The 18,988-nt window shown below is 48.8% G+C and overlaps 1 protein-coding gene across 11 annotated transcripts; it reads left to right on the forward strand.

The window, feature by feature from the left end:
- The first annotated feature begins 5,936 nt into the window (after window positions 1-5,936).
- SLC38A5 (solute carrier family 38 member 5) lies at window positions 5,937-15,140 on the forward strand. 11 transcript variants are annotated; one of them, XM_043897143.1, is made up of 17 exons: window positions 6,999-7,108; window positions 7,452-7,505; window positions 7,593-7,662; window positions 8,020-8,138; window positions 8,231-8,304; window positions 8,928-9,020; window positions 9,147-9,225; window positions 11,035-11,117; window positions 11,415-11,473; window positions 11,575-11,712; window positions 11,922-12,001; window positions 12,653-12,753; window positions 13,004-13,119; window positions 13,918-14,062; window positions 14,156-14,259; window positions 14,733-14,867; window positions 14,941-15,140. In XM_043897143.1, exons 1-16 carry the CDS (start codon window positions 7,086-7,088, stop codon window positions 14,832-14,834), a joined length of 1,440 nt encoding a protein of 479 aa, XP_043753078.1. In that variant the 5' UTR covers window positions 6,999-7,085; the 3' UTR covers window positions 14,835-14,867; window positions 14,941-15,140. The 11 variants fall into 11 exon arrangements, 9 of the variants coding, with proteins under 9 accessions (XP_043753081.1, XP_043753082.1, XP_043753078.1 ...); XM_043897146.1 differs by lacking the exon at window positions 6,999-7,108 and adding an exon at window positions 5,937-6,042 and having other exon boundaries at window positions 14,733-15,140; XM_043897147.1 differs by lacking the exon at window positions 6,999-7,108 and adding an exon at window positions 5,937-6,042 and having other exon boundaries at window positions 8,023-8,138; window positions 14,733-15,140.
- Window positions 15,141-18,988: the final 3,848 nt, after the last annotated feature.

An 18,988-nucleotide genomic window follows, 5' to 3' on the forward strand; every position in this document is an offset into this window, starting at 1 on the left:
GTTTCTCTATCTGTAGAAAGGGGATAACAAATAGTACAGACTCCACCTAGAGTTACTGGGAAGATTAAATAGGTGCAGTTGAGCACACTAATTCTTTGTGATTCTGTGTTCTTCAAACACTTTTAACTCGGACCTAGAAAAAAAGACTCCGTCTGGACTCAGTGCACAAGCAAATATAGTAATGGATACATTATAGCATTTACCATGTGCCAGGCACTCTTCTGAGTGCTCTCAGTGATGTGCTGGTAAATGGTTAACAAGCATTTATTTGGGTGGAGAGGGAAAGGAAGCCCTGATTTCTAACATTTGCCAGTTTCCATGGTTTACATACTATTATCTTGTCAGATTTCAGCTTACCAAGGTGTAGTCATGGAACACGGAGTCTAGAAGAGATGCAGTAGTGCACCATGTGTATTATCTCTATTGTACAAATAAAATAGGGATAAATGATCTCTCAGGAGCATAGAAATAATGAAATATAGTAAAATAATAAGTGATGAATTTTGAGTATCACCTTTCAGAATTTAATTTAGTTGTAAGTTTATACAATTTCATGTTTAATAATAGCTATGTTTCCCCCATTTACAGATGAGGAAAAGGAGGATATGTATACATGCATATATTATTAGATATGTAAACACATGCCATTTACTATGTATATGGTGACATAGAAATATATAGTGATGTCTAATTTTTACTGGTATATAAATTATATATTAGTAAACAATACAATGGGCTTCCGTGGTGGCTCAGAGGTTAAAGCGTCTGCCTGCAATGCGGGAGACCTGGGTTCGATCCCTGGGTCGGGAAGATCCCCTGGAGAAGGAAATGGCAACCCACTCCAGTATTCCTACCTGGAGAATCCCATGGACGGAGGAGCCTGGTAGGCTACAGTCCACGGGGTCGCAAAGAGTCGGACAGGACTGAGCGACTTCACTTTCACTAAACAATACAATATATGTATGCCATTATATGGAAATATAGAATATATTTTTGCATTTTGTATAGTATATGTACTATATATATCATCTTATATAAATGTATATGCTTATATATATATATAAATCTGCTATATATATATCGCCTTACTAAAGTAACTGCACTAAATATAAATAAATAATGTTATGTCAGGTGGTGATACAAGCTATGAAGAATAATAAAAGATGAAAGGAATGGAGAGTAACAGGGGTTGAATTGCTATTTTAGTGTGGTCAGGTAAGGCTTTCAGAGGAGAGGTGAAATTTGAGCTGAGCCTGAAGGGGAGCACATGCTATGAATATTTGGAGGAAGAGCATTCCAGGCAGAGGGACCGCCAAGAGCAAAGACCCTGAGGTGGGAATGAGCTTGGCGAGTATCCAAAGAACTGAACAACCAATTCATCATTCCTCAGAAATGTGAGCTTTGCTAGGCAGGGGTTTCTTTTGTTTTGTTTACTGTTGCCTCCCTGGCGCCTAGAATAGGGCTCACATTTGTATTCAATAGATGTTTGCTGAATTCACCCTTTTATTGCTTTGTTCCTTCACTCTTTCCTTAGTGGTATGCTCTGCATTTATGTGGGGCCCTGGGAGGAGGTGTAGACAGCCAGTCACAAACCCTGGAGAGCCAAGGAGGAAGCCAGAGTTTGTCACTGGAGTTCAAGGGCATTGTGGGGGGCAGTGGGAACATGGCCCCCCTTCAGAGGTTAGCATGTGTGAGAAAGCAAGGGTTCAAGCCACCAGGCGCTGCTCCACAGAAAGGAGGAGGTGCCAGGCATTGGGGGTCCAGGTTCACCCTGTGGGACGCTTCCCACGTCCTGTTTTCTTGCCTCTCACAAAGAGGATGTTTAACTTTTTGCAAAGAAACTTGCTTCCTCCAGCAGGGCTGGGGGGATTGGGGAACAGGAGCCAAGCTCTGAACTCTCCAGGCTCTTCCCGAAGAGAGGTGTCCGCCTGCAACTCCCACCCAGCACCCCACTGAGTGTAAAGTTGTCCTCCCCTCAGCCTCCAGAAAAGGTCAAAGAGAGGGGAGCTGCCAGGCCGGCCCTGTGCTGGAGGGCATCTTACCACGTGAGGGAAACGTGGGGGCGGGGGGTGGGTGTCCAGGCGCAGGGGACCAGACGCTGACAAGAAGTCTTGCCGTCCAGGGGCTGCTTTGAGGGACAGAAAAGTTGTTCATGGGGAGCCTGCCTGAAAGGAGAGATTAGAATCCTAAATCCAGCTCAGTGGGGGACTGCTTTCACTGGTGGAGAAGAGTTTATTAATTCCTTTCACAAAGATGTTATTGAGCAATTACTGTATGTCAAGCATAGTTCTTAGCGCTTTACCTGTACTAATTCCTTGAATCTTCCCCATGGTCCTGAGTTAGGCAGTAGTTAGCCCCGTGGGAAGCTTGACAGTAAGGTTTTGAGACTTGCTTCTGGCCACTCAGCTCCTAAGTGGCAGAGCTGGGAAAACTCAAGCTATTAGCAGCTTTGCTCCATGGTTCCCTCCCCTGAAGGCTGCTGTGCAGTGATTTAATGAAAAGCAGGGGTCTGCTTAGAAGAACTGACAAGAACTTAAACCAACTTTTAATAGATTTGATAGCAATCCCAAATGTCACACGAGGGTCTGCTTTACTGAACCAACAAAAGCCTTAAATGACCCCTAGAGAGGGCCCTACTTTGATGAACGAATACCATGTTCTTATCCCTGGCACAGCCTCAAGGCCTCAGTCAAGCTTAAAGACATCTGTTCCTTCTAAAGCAGGCTGCCTCTGCAGCCAGATTTCACTTTCCCTTTGTTTTTCCTCCTACCAGCATATGTGGAACACCTGCTATTTGCAGTCCCCTGAAACTTAGCTGAGCGATGGGGTGTAGAGCTGGATGAAGGCTTGCTCCTCCCCTAGAAGAGTTCACTAGGCAGAAATGAAAATAATAATGATGATAATATGACACTTGATAAGTAGCATTTATCAACCTCCTGCCATGTACCCGAGTGGCCCTGTGCTGGGCAATGTTTAAAGGCTGGGGTGGCCCTGGAAGGGGAGGACAATGATCAGAGTAGGAAGGTGCTGCTGGGTGGTAATGGGTGAGGGCATCTGTTTTTTGTTCAAGTTTCACCAGTTCTTTGGACAGGATACTTCAGACTTTTCTTGAAATCTAGACACCGGCCTAGCCAGTCCCCATCCCCCCGCCCCCTAGTCATTTGGGCCAAGGTCTCGGCTGACAGGTGTCTCTTTCCCTGGCTGGCCTGGGGCACAGGTGTGTAATGGCTCTTGGGGGGAAGAGGAGCGAGACTAGAGACACAGTAGGCCCAGATAGACAGGGGAGTAGTGTGTGCACGCGCATGCATGCGTGCATGTGTTGTGAATACCCTGAGGGTATCTCAGCTGCCTATATGTGGTCCCAGCCACAAACACATGTGTGTGAGCTCCACATGTGTCTTAGTATGTTACTTGCCTGGTTGTGTCTTGTGTCCACAGTTGCCTATCCAACTTGTGTTTCCTTTTTGGCAACTGTGTGTTGGTCCCATCTGCTTGTGCAGTTCATCTTTATGAGGCTGTGTGTGTGTTCTCTGAGTGCTTCTGTGTCTTCTTTGTAATGCTTGTGGGTGAGAAGTCTGCCTCTTCTCTGTGCATCTGTCTCTGATGTCTGTGTGTCTTTCTTCTCTGTCACCATGTTTGTGTCTCTACTTGTGAGTGGCTGTAGGTGTGTATGCCCTATGTGTGCTTAGTCAGTCAGTCAGTCATGTCCAACTCTTTGCAACCCCCTGGGCTGTAGATCATCAGGCTCCTCTGTCCATGAGTATTCTCCAGGCAAGAATACTGGAATGTGTGTCCTACGGGTATTTCCTCTGGTGCAAACAAATGCTCCTTTGTTTCTTCTTCAAGCAGTTTTAGGTGTATTTTATGGATTTCCTCTTTGTATTGATAGTAAGTGTACTTTCTGCATCCCTGTTTCTCCCGTTTGTGTGCCTATATGTGTGTTCTCTGTGCACATCTTCCCTGACTTAATTTGTGTGAATAGTTGTGTATACACAGCTGTGTGCCCCTGTTTTTCTGAGTGCAGTTGTGCATGTATCTGTGACTGTAGCTTCTCTGTCTCTACAATCGTGTCTGCCTGTGGGTGCCTCTCTCTCTGACCAGAGCTGTATGTGGTCACAAGTTCATACACAAGTTCACATGCACAGAGGTATCTCTATAGAGACTGAACCTGAATGTTGGCCTCCAGGGTCATCTGAACCTGGAACCATGTGTGTGGGAGATTCTGGGACTGTGTATAATGTTGTTGGTTATGTGGAATTGTATTTGTCTGTGTGTTCTGGCTCTGTGTGTGGCTGTGAGTCTGTGTGTGATTTGCCCATTGGTTCTCTTTAAAGTGGCTGTGAGTCTGTGGGTGATGATGATATCTGTGAGTCTGCAGTAGCAGTAAAGCAGTGTGAGCCTATTCCTGTAACTGTCTGTTATCTCCATGTGCAGCACTGAGGCTGTGGATGACGATACTTATAAGACTAAGTCCCTCTGCGTGGCTGTCCCATCGCCTTGGCTCTCCATGTGCAGTCTGTGTGTGTTCGAATCAGTCAGCCCATACTCTGTGTATGTGGCTGTGAGTCTACACGGGAGTTTGTGTACCTCTGTGGGTGGTGGTGAGTCTGCCTCTATCTCTAAGCCCCCAGTGGGGCTGTGATCCCTGAGTGTTTGAGAGTTCTTCTCCTGCTGTGGGGAAGGAAACGCCCCATCCCTCACCCTCCTCCCACTGCCAGTGGGGTGGAAGCCTCGAGGCTAGCTTTGAAGCCCTAGCCAGCCCCTGGCGTTTCCGGGAATTCTTTGCTCCCTGTGGGGGGCAGGCAGGTGGGTGGAGGGGCCAGGACCGAGGCTTCTTGTCCACCTGGGCCTAAAGCAGCCCAGTCAAGTGGGGCCTGGACCCCATGTCCACCTGCCTGATTTCCTGCAGGAGACACATGCTTCGCCTGAAACAGACATGCCTGTCGCATGCCCGAATGGAGTCAACACACAGACCCCTATTTAAGAGAGACAGATAGACAGACAGTGGGACTCCTCAGTTAGGGCGTGGACAGGCTCCACCCAATGCCTAGGCTGAGGTCCAGGAATTCAGGGCGTGCCTAATTTACAGACAGCGTGTATCCACACTCTCCACCCAACTACAAATGCCCTCCCTGCCTCCCTCTGGGGACCCCCAAGATCTAGGGTGCTTTCTCCATTGGATTATCTGTCTGAGGTCAGCTTATGGTGGCCTGGCTGTGTCTCTCTCTGCACCTGTCCCACTGCTGTCCTCAGATCTGTCTGCTCTTCTGCCTGAATCTGACTTTCTCTGCCCTGTTGCCACCTGCCCCCCATGTGTCTCTCAGCCTCAGCCACTTGCTCTGTCCCTTTGGGCCAGTGTGTCTGTTCCAAATCTCTGTTTGTGGATGCGCCTGGCTGTGTCCACCTGTCCATCTGCATTTGTCCAGGAGCTTGCATGAGCCTCTCCCTGTCCACTGTTTGAGTCTTTCTCCTCTTACTGCTCAGCTGCCTGTCTATCACTCCCTCACACTCCCCATGTCTTTCTACCCCTTCTTGTTTTTTGTCCTTGTGCTATTTCTTCTGCCTGCTTGTCTCTATTTGAGATCATTTCTCTTCCTATCTCTGTCTCTCTCCTGCCATCCATCCCATTCTGCCGTGTGTCTGACCTGAGTCAGTTCCCTCTGTCTGTCTTTTCCTTTCTAGATGTGTGTCTGTTCCCTTGATCTTTCAGTCCATCTCCACCGCCTGCCCAGGAAACCTGTTTCCTTCAACGTGGGTTCAGATGAAAGGAGGCAACCCCTCTGTTTCCCCCACTCAGAACCAGAAGAGGGAAACTGAATAAAAGTTAAAACTTTACAGGGGAGGAAAAAAAAAAAAAAAAAAAACCGCAGGGCAGATGGAGCACTGGCAGTGCTGATTAGCCACTGACAAAACCCGAGGTGTTGATTGGTCAGAGGGCAGGCGAAGGCAGGGTCTGGCTGAGTGGGAGCCCTGCCGCCCGGTGGCGGGGTCCCAGAGCCCCAGTTCTGAGTTGCCGCTTCAACAGCTGAGAGGAGCAGGGAGGTGAGGAGGGGGTGCTGGCCATCGAGGGGGCTCCTGAGATGCCAAGGCATGAACAGGGGTCCCGGGAGGGGGCTCAGGGGTTCCCTGGAGATTTTTTTAGTCCTAGTGAGGAATTAAATGGGAGGGGGAGTCCTTTTGGTACCCGGATCCCAGGAAATGAATCCAGGAGTGGGTGGGAGTCTTGAAAGAGTACTCACGCTTGATGATGGGGCTCCTTGAGAGCCTTCCCTGACCCACGGAGGGGATTCAGGGCTTGGGTAGGGGGTTTCCTGGAGGCAGTTTTAGTGATGATGGTGACCTTGAATAGGGTTTTCTGAGATACGGCATTCCCAGGAAGTGAGTTCAGGGCTGGGGGGGTTCTTTAGAGACACCCCATCCAGAAGAGGGGGACTCCAGGTTTGCATGGGGATTGCAGAGACACCCCACCCCAGGAAACACATCAGGCACTCGGAGTGGGCTTTTGATGACTGTCTGAGGGGAAATTAGGGCTCAGGCGAGGTTCCTGAGACACCCCAAGTTCAGAAACAATCTCAAGCCTGGAAGTGTCTCTAAAGTGACTTCTACTAAAATAAGGGTGTATAAGACTTGACAACGGTCCTGGAGAATACCTCTCTAGTCCCTAGGAGGGGAATTAAATGGGAGTCCCCGGGTCACTTCTATCCCTGGAAGGGGGTTCAGTTTGGAGAATTGCCTTTGGCCTCTAGCGAGAATATTCAGAGTTGTGGCAGAGAGCAGTTTGCCGTGTCCTGTCCCCGGCAGGACTGGGGTCGCCGAGCCTGCCCCTCATCCCATCCCCAGCCCCTTCAACAGGTTGCATCAGCTCTTGCTCAGGCTGGCGGCCCAGGCGGGGAGGAGGGGGGTAGGGGGCGTTAGGAGGGGTGCGGCAGTCGGGTTGACACGTGTCCCTGTAAGGAGTGAGAGGCCTAACCACACGGTGAGGGTGGAGGGAAGGGGGAGGTGCTCGGGGGACCGGGGAAGGAGAGAAACCGAGAGCAAGAGAGAGTGAGTCTGGGGTCTGAGAGGAGAGGCTGTCCCCACTCCAGATGGCCATCTCGTCTGCTGAGGGGTCGGTATCTCTCATTCTGTCTCTGTCCCTACCCCTTTATCTCTGGTTGCCTTCTTTTTTCTCCATGTCTCAATGAGTAAAGTGTTGGCGTCTCTCCCTCTCTGATTCCCTTCTGTCTCTCCCATCTCTTTTTCCCTCGGCCTCTCCCTCTTGTCTCCAATCCTCTCCACTTTCCTTCCTGTCTCTCTCATCCCTCTGTCCCCGTTCCCCTCGCCTCATCTGTGTCTCTGTTTCTGTATCTGTCCATCGCCATCAGAGCCCCAGTCCCCTTCATCTAGGTCACCCCACTTTGTAAGCTGCCCTGCTCCATAACTGACCCCCCGACCCATTTCTCTGCCCACAGGATGGAACTGCAGGATCCAAAGATGAACAGAGCCCTCCCTGGGAGTGCTGTGGAGTGAGTCGGGAGCCCAAGGGGTCAAGGTTAGGGGTTGGAATTACCTTCTCATCACCTCCTCAATTTCTCTGCCTATTCTACCTGCAGGCAGGAGCATGAGGGCTTCCTGCCCAGCCGTAGTCCTTCTCCTGGGAGGAAACCGGCCCAGTTCATGGATGTGAGTGACCCCACAGGACCCATCCCAGTTGTATCTTGCCCAACTTAGCTCCTCCCCTACTGGTCCCTCTTCCCTGGCTCTTCCCTTTGGCTGTTTAGCCTCTGGTCTCTGCCCCACCCTCCCCTGTTCCTCTCTACTTCCAGCTGCTCCCCTCTAGAATCTCCCTTCCCCGCTCTCCCTTTCCCAGCTTCTTCCCATCTTCAAATTCTTTTCCTTCTTCTGATGGCCCTTTCTGGGTTTCTCCCTGCCCCCATCACTTCTTCCCTAGCCTTTCCCAAGGCCCCAGCACTGGTCTCCGTCCCTGGTCTCCTTACCTGGTCCCCCTCCCCATGTTCCCTGGGCCTTGCCCCTTACCAACAGTTCGAGGGGAAGACATCGTTTGGAATGTCAGTGTTCAACCTCAGCAACGCCATCATGGGCAGCGGCATCCTGGGGCTGGCCTATGCCATGGCCCACACGGGGATCCTCCTCTTTCTGTGAGTCCTAGGCAGTCTGGAGTGGGGGCTGGGTGTTGTGGGGCCAGCTGGGAGGCTTGGAGGCCAAGTCCGAGCAGTGCCATCTGCCATAGGGCTTTGTTGCTGTGCATCGCTCTTCTGTCTTCGTACTCCATCCATCTCCTGCTGACCTGTGCTGGTGTTGTAGGTGAGACCCAGAGCTCACCTAGACCTTGGCCTCCAGACCCAAGATCGGCCCCTCGGAACTTGGATCCAGAACCCCAGACACCACACTCAACTCTCTGGACTCCAGACCCCAGACTGTACCCTGGGTCTCATACCTTATCTGGGCTCCCAGATTCCCAAGGACCAATCCTCAGCCCTCAGTCTGACCATCAAAGCCTGTTGCTCAGACCCTGCCTACTCCCAGACCATTCCACTCCACCCTCAGTCTCCAGCTTACTTAGCAAGGAAGCCAGCCCCACAACCCAAGACCCTGGCCCCCCAGCTCCCAAGCTGCCATAGCCCCTGATCTCAGACTTCATTCCTACCATGGCTTCAGTGGAATGAAGCCATGGTAGGACCCCCAAGACCCCCACTACCCACATCTGGCCCCCAACTTTCTCCCTGGCCACAGATCCTACCTGCCAGACTCCAGTCCCAAGCCCAGTCCTAACTGCCTAACCCTCACCTCCAGCTTCGAGCAATGAGACCCAATTAGCCCAAGCCCCAGCTCCCTAGCTCCCAGGCTCTGGCCCTGGGAGGCTCTCCCACCCCTGGCTTGGCCTCCTGGACCCACAACCTGTCCCTGTCTGGTCCCCTCCCCTCCAGGCATCCGAGCCTATGAACAGCTGGGACAGAGGGCGCTGGGGCCTGCGGGGAAAGTAGTGGTGGCGGCGGTCATCTGTCTGCACAATGTTGGGGGTGAGGACTCTGAGACATGGGGGTCAGCTTGGGGGAAGAGGGTGGGCTGAGGTGGGCTTCCCCAGGCTGGGGTGGGAGGGAGATGAGGGGAATGCTTCTGCTTACACCTGCCCCCACCTGCACCAGCCATGTCCAGTTACCTGTTCATCATCAAATCCGAACTTCCCCTGGTTATCGCCACTTTCCTGGACATGGACCCTGAGGGGTGAGTGTGCAACACCCCTTGGCTCTGACCCACAGGCCACTGATTCTGCCTGTGGGGTCCAGCTGCTAGCTTCAACTCTATGTCCAGCTAACTCCCAGGTCTTCTATTTTTGAGGCTGTTGGGCAGGCCAGTTTGGGCAGACTGCGATCCCTGTGTACTGTGATGCTAGCCGTATGTGTGACTGTTGCTCTGGCTAGTGGAGTCCAGTAACACCACATGTTGATTTTTGTGACTGTTCTGGCTGACCCCATGTGTCCAGTGTACTCTCATGTTGACCCTGTGGCTACACCTATCCAGTAGACCTAAATTTTTTCCATGGGTTTGATTCTGTGACTCTTGTACTGGCAGATTATCTGGCCATCTGTATGCTAGCTGACTACAGCTGTGTCCTATATACTGTGACTCCAATCATGTGTGTTTGACATTTGCTTACTCTGACTTTCTCTATCCGGTGGATTCTGTTTGATTCTGGGTCCATTAGGCTTGGCTGAATTTGTCTAGGTATAAGTGTATGGTCACTGACTCCAGCAGAGTATGTGCACGTGTTTGTGCAGTGTACCGTGGCGCCAGCTATGTATACATGTGCGTGTGTGCTCAGTCACTCAGTCATGTTGGACTCTTTGTGACCTCGTGGACTGTAGCTGATTAGGGCTCCTCTGTTCGTGGAATTTTCCAGGCAAGAATACTGGAGTGGGTTGCTGTTTCCTACTCCAATGTATAAATGATTTGTGTTTAACTCTCTGTGTTTAACTTGGTTACCATTGTTCTGGCAAATTCTTTCTGGCTGTTTGTGTGTGAGCCTCAACTGTGACTGTATATGTTTTCTGTATTATGGTTCCAACCATGTATGTTTGCCTGTTCCGAGTATATATCCAGCCAATTGTGTGTTTAATTCTGCATCCGTCTGTTGGCTGAATCTTTTCAGTTGTTTATATATGATAGCTGATTCTGTGTATCCTCTTAGATCTTTCGTTTGATCCTGAAGCCATTCAGATAGCTGACAGTCTATGTGACTAGATGTGTCTAATTGTTATAATTAGCTCCCACTGCATATATGACCAGTGGTGCTTTGTTGGTTTGTAACTGTGTGTCTAGTAGGAAGAGAATATGTGAATGCCTGGAACACAGTAAGCACTATTTAATAAAATTCTTTGAAGAAATGAACAATTGTTCAGCCAATTCTGTATTAACAGACTATCCTGCCTGGACACCTCCCTCCAATATCTGTATAGATCCCTCTCTTTCTTTGAGCTTGGTTCCAACAGCATGGCCAGCTGGCTAATTCTGGCTCAATTTCCATCTTTGACTCTGTGGCCAAATTGGCTCAACTACTTTCAAGTGCTCAACAAACCTTGAGTTGTTCAAACAATCACACATATGTGTTTCTGACTTTTTGTCGACTCTGCAGATCATCAAGAGATCATCAGACTGTTGTTCTACCTGTTAGACATACCAGGGTCATGACTCATTCTGTGTCTGGTACCTTGTGTTGGACAATGTGAATCTGGCTGTTGTGGGCTGTTGTTTGCCCATCTGACTGTATGTCCACTTGAGGTCTGATGACACAGTTTGTCCAGCTATGTGTGTGTTCCCAGCTATATCCCTCTGACAGTGTGTGGCTGATAGTCTGATAATCTGTCTGACTGTTTCTGTCATTCCTGTTGTGCCATTTGTCTCTGTAACCACCTGGAGGGGTCAGCTCATCTCTCTTGACTGTGTGCAGAAACCTGTCTGGCTGTATTCTATGAGTGTCTGCTTGACAGTTTTCTTTGGTAGGCAGTTAGTCACTATGTTTGCCTGTCTCCTTAGGGACTGGTTCTTGAAGGGAAACCTCCTTATCATCATTGTCAGTGTTTTAATCATCCTGCCACTGGCCCTCATGAGACACTTGGGTAAGCGGCTTCCTGCCTTGGTCATTTGGATGATGGAATTAGAGAAGGGGAGCCAGATTCAAAGAATCTCAATTTTTAAGGGCTGTGGAATACCAGGGGAGAGCTTGTTTCGTGTGGGTTTTAACAGATGAATAGGAGTTTGTCAAGTGTTGGGGGGCTGGTCCAGGTAGAAGTTTGTGCAAAGTGTAGCAAAATTGGGGTGAGGGGGTCCTTGAATTGAAGATCAGACTAGGGATTGATATTTGCCCGGGGGGCAGTTCCCTTGATTTCTGAGACTCTGTATATTGCCCCTTGCAGGCTACCTGGGGTATACCAGTGGTCTCTCTCTGACCTGTATGCTGTTTTTCCTCATTTCGGTGAGTCTGAGGGAGAAGGACATGCAAAAGTACAGAAAAGGTTTGGGGCATTGGGACATAGCCTTCCCCATAACCTCACTTCCCCACCCTCCCTCCTCCAGGTCATCTATAAGAAGTTCCAGCTTGGCTGCACTGTAGGTCACAATGAAACAGCAGTGGACAGCAAGAGCTCCCCAAGCCTTCCCATCCAGGGGCTCAACACAAGCTGTGAAGCCCAGATGTTCACAGCTGACTCACAGGTTGGTGTGCTGGCATATGTCTATGCCTTGCACTGTGCGCAAGTCCTCTGGTTTTGTCCCACACTGCACTCTGCTCAGAGTGGAGCCAGGTATTGGACATCGGGAGCTTCCATGTGTCTGATGTGGAAGGCAATGGTGGGGCTGTGGGAGTGGGGAGGAGAAGATGGAACCCTTAGACTCTAATCTTTGTACTTGGACCATTCCCCCAGATGTTCTACACAGTGCCCATTATGGCTTTTGCCTTTGTCTGCCACCCTGAAGTGCTGCCCATCTATACAGAACTCTGCCGGTGAGTGGGCAGGCAAGTGGGCACGGGTGATAGGGCAGCAGGTGGGGTGATAGTCATAATGTCTATCATAGTCCTGGTACTATACAGCTCGATTGTGGCCAGATTGTGCCAAGGGAGGGGTTTGAGGTGGCCGGGAGGCCTTGGGAGATGCAACTCAATGACTGTTTACTGATTGGGGCTTAAGTATTCTACCCTTTTAACATCCAATACAGGTGTGAATGGGCAAATGGAGAGGCTGAGATCAGATGAAGGGGTGGCATATGTGGATGGGATGGGGAGATGGGGAAGGTCAGATGGAGAGGGAAATGGATGTGCGAAGGAAGGGCAGGGATGATGTGATGATGGGAGGAATGTGTGAATGATCAATCGGGGGGACTGTGTGGATAATCAGAATGGAGGCAGAGGCTGTGACAGTCAAATGAAAAATAGAGAGAGATGGGCAGAGAGATATGCAGAGTTGGTCATATGGGGTGAGAGGGATGGATAGAGAAAGGAGGCATGGCTAATACAGGGGAGGCAGAGATGGGCATCCCAGTGTGTACTAGCTGAACATCAGCTCTGGGAAGACTCTAGAGGGTGAGGGCTGGTTCGGAGGGGCCTGGACCAAGCCCACGGTCTGGACATGACAGTTCTATGACCTCTATACCTCAGGCCCTCCAAGCGCAGAATGCAGGCTGTGGCCAATGTGTCCATTGGGGCCATGTTCTGCATGTATGGGCTCACGGCGACCTTTGGATACCTCACCTTCTACAGTGAGTGGGGCTGGGGCCAGGGTTGGGTAGAGAGCTAGGGTGGGGTCTGGGTAGATTACTAGGCAGGAGCCTCAGCACTTTCCTTGCATGCTTTCAGACCCACTGGTTTCCAAAGGGACTATACACACCCTGCATGGAGATCCTGTCACTGTCTGTGTGTGCGTGTGTATGTATGTGCACACATATATGTTTCTGGGACACTGGTCCTGGTGCTCCAATCACATCCCATCTCCTGTGTCCCATGTTCCAGGCAGCGTGGAGGCGGAGATGCTACACATGTACAGCCAGCATGACCTGCTCATCCTCTGTGTACGTCTAGCGGTGCTGCTTGCTGTGACTCTCACGGTGCCAGTCGTGCTGTTCCCTGTATGTTGGGGGTGAGGGTGGGCCTACAGGGTGGAGGGGCATGGATGGATGGGTAGAGGGTGTAGGCAGGAATGTTTGGATGGAGGGTGGAGGTAGGAGTGGATAGATGGATGGATAGAAGAGGCTGGGATGGACAGACAGGGAAAATAGAGTTGTCAGATGGACAGAGAGGTCCATAAAATAGATGGTCAGACACAAGGGGCACATCGATGGCAGAATATAAAGAATCAGAAGAACAGGATTGGTCATTTCGAGGGAGGAGGCACAGATGTCTGACTAGACAGGAGAGGCAGGAATAGACAGAGGGCAGAGACATAGGTAGATGGATATTCAAGATGAAGAAATAGGGATGGACAGATAAAGGATGGAGACAGAAGTAGTGAGGTATAGGAGGGACAAGGCTCCCTGATGGAGAGGTTGGCTGAGCAGACAGAGGAGGGAGATGGAAGTCAGCAGATGAGGAGAGAGGGGCAGGGACCTCAGGGTGGAAGGACATGTGGGTGGTCAGGAAGGAGGAGGCAGACATAGTTGGACAGAGGAGGACAAGATTTCAGACAGTGAGTGGAGGCATAGATGGATGATCATCCAGAATGGTCATGGACTGTCAAGCAGAAGGGATGCAGGATGCTCATTTGGAAGGTAGAGGCACAGATGGATGGTCAGACAGAGTGGAGATAGAGTCAGATGGAGGAGAAATCAGGGGTCTCAGACTATGGGTGGTGTTAGAGACAGATAAATACATAGAAGGGGAGGCAGTGCTTGAACCCTGACCCTCATCCTACTGTAGTCTGGTCACAGATCCGCCGGGCTCTGCAGCAGCTACTTTATCCAAGCAAGGCCTTCAGCTGGCCACGCCATGTGGCCATAGCACTGATCCTGCTTGTCTTGGTCAATGTCCTCGTCATTTGTGTGCCAACCATCCGGGATATCTTTGGGGTTATTGGTCTGTATCCCCAGCCCTAGTCCCAGACCCCACCTAATATGGGCCTTGTATCCCAGTCTTACATTGCTTCTTTCCTTCCTGCTTGTCCTTCAGGGTCTACCTCAGCCCCCAGCCTCATTTTCATCCTTCCCAGCATCTTCTACCTCCGCATTGTGCCCTCTGAGGTGGAGCCCCTCTACTCTTGGCCCAAGATCCAGGTGAGCATTCCAGGGGAGGGTTGGGGAAAGAGGGAGCATTCTGAGGAGGGAACATTCAAGGATAGCTAAGGGTTGAAGGAACATTTTCAAGAGGGGGCTTGGAGGAGAGAGGGCAGACGGTCTAGAAGAATGAAGGAGATTGTCATAGGAAGAGGCTGAGCAGACAGAGCACAAGAAGGGTTTGAGAAGACAGCAAGCACTCAAGAAGGGGCTGGTGTGGAGGAAGCATTATTCAGACAGATGGAAGGAGCACTGTTAGGAGAAGGTTGGAACATTTTCAAGAAAGATGGGGGAGAGTACTCCCTGAAGAATTCTAGGAAGACGGAAGGAGGAGTCACAGGAAGGGGTTGGTTTAAAAGAAGGAGAGAGAGCAGAAAAGGAGGATCAGGAATGAATGCGGCATTCTCTGGAGGGGATGGGGGAGCTTGGGTAGGTACACACCCAGCCCCATCTTTTCTCCCTCTCACCCACAGGCTCTGTGTTTTGGTGTCTTGGGGGTCCTCTTCATGGCGATCAGCCTAGGTTTCATGTTTGCCAACTGGGCCACAGGCCAGAGCCATGTATCTGGACACTGACCAAGCCTTGCTTCACCTGGGCCCCAGTGTGCATCCACCCGTGCACGTGGAGGGAGATGGACTGCTCTCCCAGTTCCCATCAATATGGTCACTGGCTGAAGAGTGGTCCACTCCCTTCTTCCTCAGGGGATGCCAAGCTCAGATCATGACTCTAACCCCAACCCCAACCCTACAGGAGGATGAGGAGGAGGCTAGGTCCTTGGGGAACCCCTGCCCAGTCCAGTCTTTTCTGCTTCCTCCTTGTAGAAGCTGTTTTTCAGGGTCACTGTCGAGCTAAAGGGGAAGAATAAAGATGCTAAATTGCAACTCTGGCATCAGTATTTCATTTCTTTCTGGGACCTCTTAGGGGAGCCTCCCCAGGTTCAAACGGGTAAATGGACAGGAGGACTGTACTAGCTCTTATCTGTTCACCCACTTCTCTGCCCTTCAGTAGCTGGCTACAAAACTCACATAGATCCCTTCACTGGCTCACTCAGGAAACATCTCCCAGAGGCTACTGGCAACCAGGCGCTGTTCTAGGTGCTGGGGATATAGCAGCCGATCAAGCAGACAATAATCCCTGAAGTTGATGTCCTAGCACAAGAAAGGGCAAAATATGACCTGCTGGCCAAATTCAGTCCAGTGCCTTTTTGTTTGTCCCCCAAGCTAAGAATGGTTTACACATTTCTAAGTGATTGGAAAAAAATCAAAAGAAGAATTTGTGACTGTTGAAAATTAACATGAAATTCAAACCTCAGTGTCTGCAAATAAAGCTTCATTGAAACTGTCACACTCCTTGTACAGGCCACCAAAACAAACAAACAAACAAAACAGTCACACTTGTTCATTTACACATTGATGATGGCTCTTTAGTGTTACAACAGCAGAGATGAGGAGCTGCAAGGGAGACCATAGGGCTCACAAAGCCTAAGCTATTCTGGCCCTTTTCAGGAAAAAATTGCTAATCTCTGATTGAGCTGAAGAGAGGAAAACAGATAAAGATGAGCACTATGAGGAAAATGAGAATAATGCTGGGGTTGGTGGCAGGGGGTGGCGGGCAATCAGGGAGACCTCACTGAGGAAAGGAAAAGGAGCTGGGTCCTTGATTGACTAGAAGGAGCAAGTCAAGTTTCAAGTAGAGGAAGCAGCCAGTGCAGAGTCCCTGAGGTAGGAGCAAGTATGGCAGGTCCAAGGAGGAACCAGGGTGGCCATTTTGCTCTTCCATCAGCCAATGACACCACAGTCTTGCCAGCAGACTGTTAGGAAACATGGAAATTTGCCCCACTAATAAGTGAAAAAGGTATTGCTCTTAAAATTAATGTGTGTTTCTTTCAGTTAAGTTCAGTCACTCAATCATGTCTGACTCTTTGCAACCCCATTAGACTGCAGCATACCAGGTTTCCCTGTCTATCACCAGCTCACAGAGCTTGCTCAAACTCATGTGCATCAAGTCGGTGATGCCATCCAACCATCTTGTCCTCTGTCATCCCCTTCTCCTCCAGCCTTCAATCATTCCCAGCATTGGTCTTTTCCAATGAGTCAGCTCTTTGCACCAAGAGGCCAAAGTATTGGAATTTCAGCTTCAGCATCAGTCCTTCCAATGAATATTCAGGACTGATTTCCTTTAGGATTGACTGATTGAATCTCCTTGGAGTCCAAGTGACACTCAAGAGTCTTCCAACACCAGTTTAAAAGCATCAATTCTTAGGCGCTCAGTTTTCTTTATGGTCCAACTCACATCCATACATGACTGCTGGAAAACCAGACCTTTGTCAGCAAAGTAATGTCTGCTTTTTAACATGCTGTCTAGGTTGGTCATAGCTTTCCTTCCAAGGAGCAAGTGTCTTTTAATTTCATGGCTGCAGTCACCATATGCAGTGATTTTGGAGCCCAAATAAATAAAGTCTGTCACTGTTTCCATTGTTTCCCCATCTATTTGCCATGAAGTGATGGGATCAGATGCCATGATCTTAGTTTTTTGAAAGTTGAGTTTTAAGCCAACTTTTTCACCTTCCTCTTTCACTTTCATCAAGAGGCTCTTTAGTTCTTCTTCACTTTCTGCCATAAGGGTGGTGTCATCTACATATCTAAGGTTATTGATATTTCTCCCAGCAATCTTGATTCCAGCTTGTGCTTCATCCAGCCCAGCATTTCGCATTCTGTACTCTGCATATAAGTTCAATAAGCAAGGTGACAATATATAGCCTTGACGTACTCCTTTCCCCATTTGGAACCAGTCTGTTCTTCCATGTACAGTTCTAACTGTTGCTTCCTGACCTGCATACAGATTTCTCAGGAGGCAGGTAAGGTGGTCTTGTATTCGCATCTTTTGAAGAATTACCCACAGTTTATTGTGATCCACACAGTCAAAGGCTTTGGCATAGTAACAAAGCAGAAGTAGATTTTTTTTTTCTGGAATTTTCTTGCTTTTTCAATGATCCAATGGATGTTGGCAATTTGATCTCTGATTCCTCTGCCTTTTCTAAAACCAGCTTGAACATCTGGAAGTTCACAGTTCACGTATTGCTGAAGCCTGGCGTGGAGAATTTGGAGCATTACTTTACTAGTGTGTGAGATGAGTACAATTGTGCGGTAGTTTGAGCATTGTTTGGCATTGCCTTTCTTTGGGATTGGAATGAAAACTGACCTTTTCCAGTCCCGTGGCCACTGCTGAGTTTCCCAAATTTGCTGGCATATTGAGTGCAGCACTTTCACAGCATCATCTTTCAGGATTTGAAATAGCTCAACTGGAATCCCATCACCTCCACTAGCTTTGTTCGTAGTGATGCTTCCTAAGGCCCACTTGACTTTGCATTTCAGGGTGTCTGGCTCTAGGTGAGTGATCACACCATCATGGTTATGTGTGTCATGAAGATCTTTTTTGTATAGTTCTTCTGTGTATTCTTGCCACCTCTTCTTTTTATTATTATTATTATTATTTATAATTATTTATTTATTTTACTTTACAACATTGTATTGGTTTTGCCATACATTGACTTGAATCTGCCATGGGTGTACATGTGTTCCCCATCCTGAACCCGCCTCCCATCTCCCTCCCCATCCCATCCCTCTGGGTCATCCCAGTGCACCAGCCCCGAGCATCCTGTATCATGCATCAAACCTGGACTGGTGATTCATTTCACATATGATAATTTACATGTTTCAATGCCATTCTCCCATATCATCCCACCCTCGCCCTCTCCCACAGAGTCCAAAAGACTGTTCAATACATTTGTGTCTCTCTTGCTGTCTCGCATACAGAGTTACCATTACCATATTTCTAAATTCCATATATATGCATTAGTATACTGTATTGCCACCTCTTAATATCTTCTGCTTCTGTTAGGTCCATACCATTTCTGTCTTTTATTGTGCCCATCTTTGCATGAAATGTTCCCTTGGTATCTCTAATTTTCTTGAAGAGATCTCTAATCTTTCCCATTCTATTGTTTTCCTTATTTCTTTGCATTGATCACTGAGGAAGGCTTTCTTATCCCTCCTTACTATTCTTTGGAACTCTGCATTCAAATGAGTATATCTTTCCTTTTCTCCTTTGCCTTTCACTTTATGTGTTTATTTATGAAAGAAGTTTTCAGATGTTTAAGGGACATTCATTTGTCTTCTCAGATAATTTTTATACATCTATAAGCCACTACAGTTTTATAATCTCTTCTCTCCTCTCCATGTTTGGAAATGGGGCCATTGACTAGAGTTGATTACTTCTGTATACTCCTTGTCTCACTGTTCCTTCCTTCCTGCCACTAAAGTTAAGCTCAACAAGCTTGCTTTTTAGTAGTAAACTAAAGTTAGTTTACTGGCCCTAAAGTTAGTGCCTGGCCCTAAAAATGTTAATCTTCATATTGAACCCTAAGATCATCCTCTCAGTAAGCGCTCTTGCAGAGTGAAACTTAAAAATTTTGATGAAGTCTAATTTATCTATTTTTTAGTGGGTTGTGCTTTCGGTGTCATGTTTATACTCTTCAGCGTGCCCAGTTTAAAATTTTTATGTTTTACATTTAAATTTATGATCCATTTGAATTACTTTTTGTGTTAGGTATGAGGTTTAGGGGGCTTCCCAGGTAGGGCTGGTGGTAAAGAACCTACCTGACAGTGCAGGAGACATAAGAGACATGGGTTCAATCCCTGGGTCAGGAAGATCCCCAGGAGGAAGACAT

This window comes from Cervus elaphus, chromosome X (assembly GCF_910594005.1).
Source record: "Cervus elaphus chromosome X, mCerEla1.1, whole genome shotgun sequence".
Taxonomy (NCBI): Eukaryota; Metazoa; Chordata; class Mammalia; order Artiodactyla; family Cervidae; genus Cervus; species Cervus elaphus.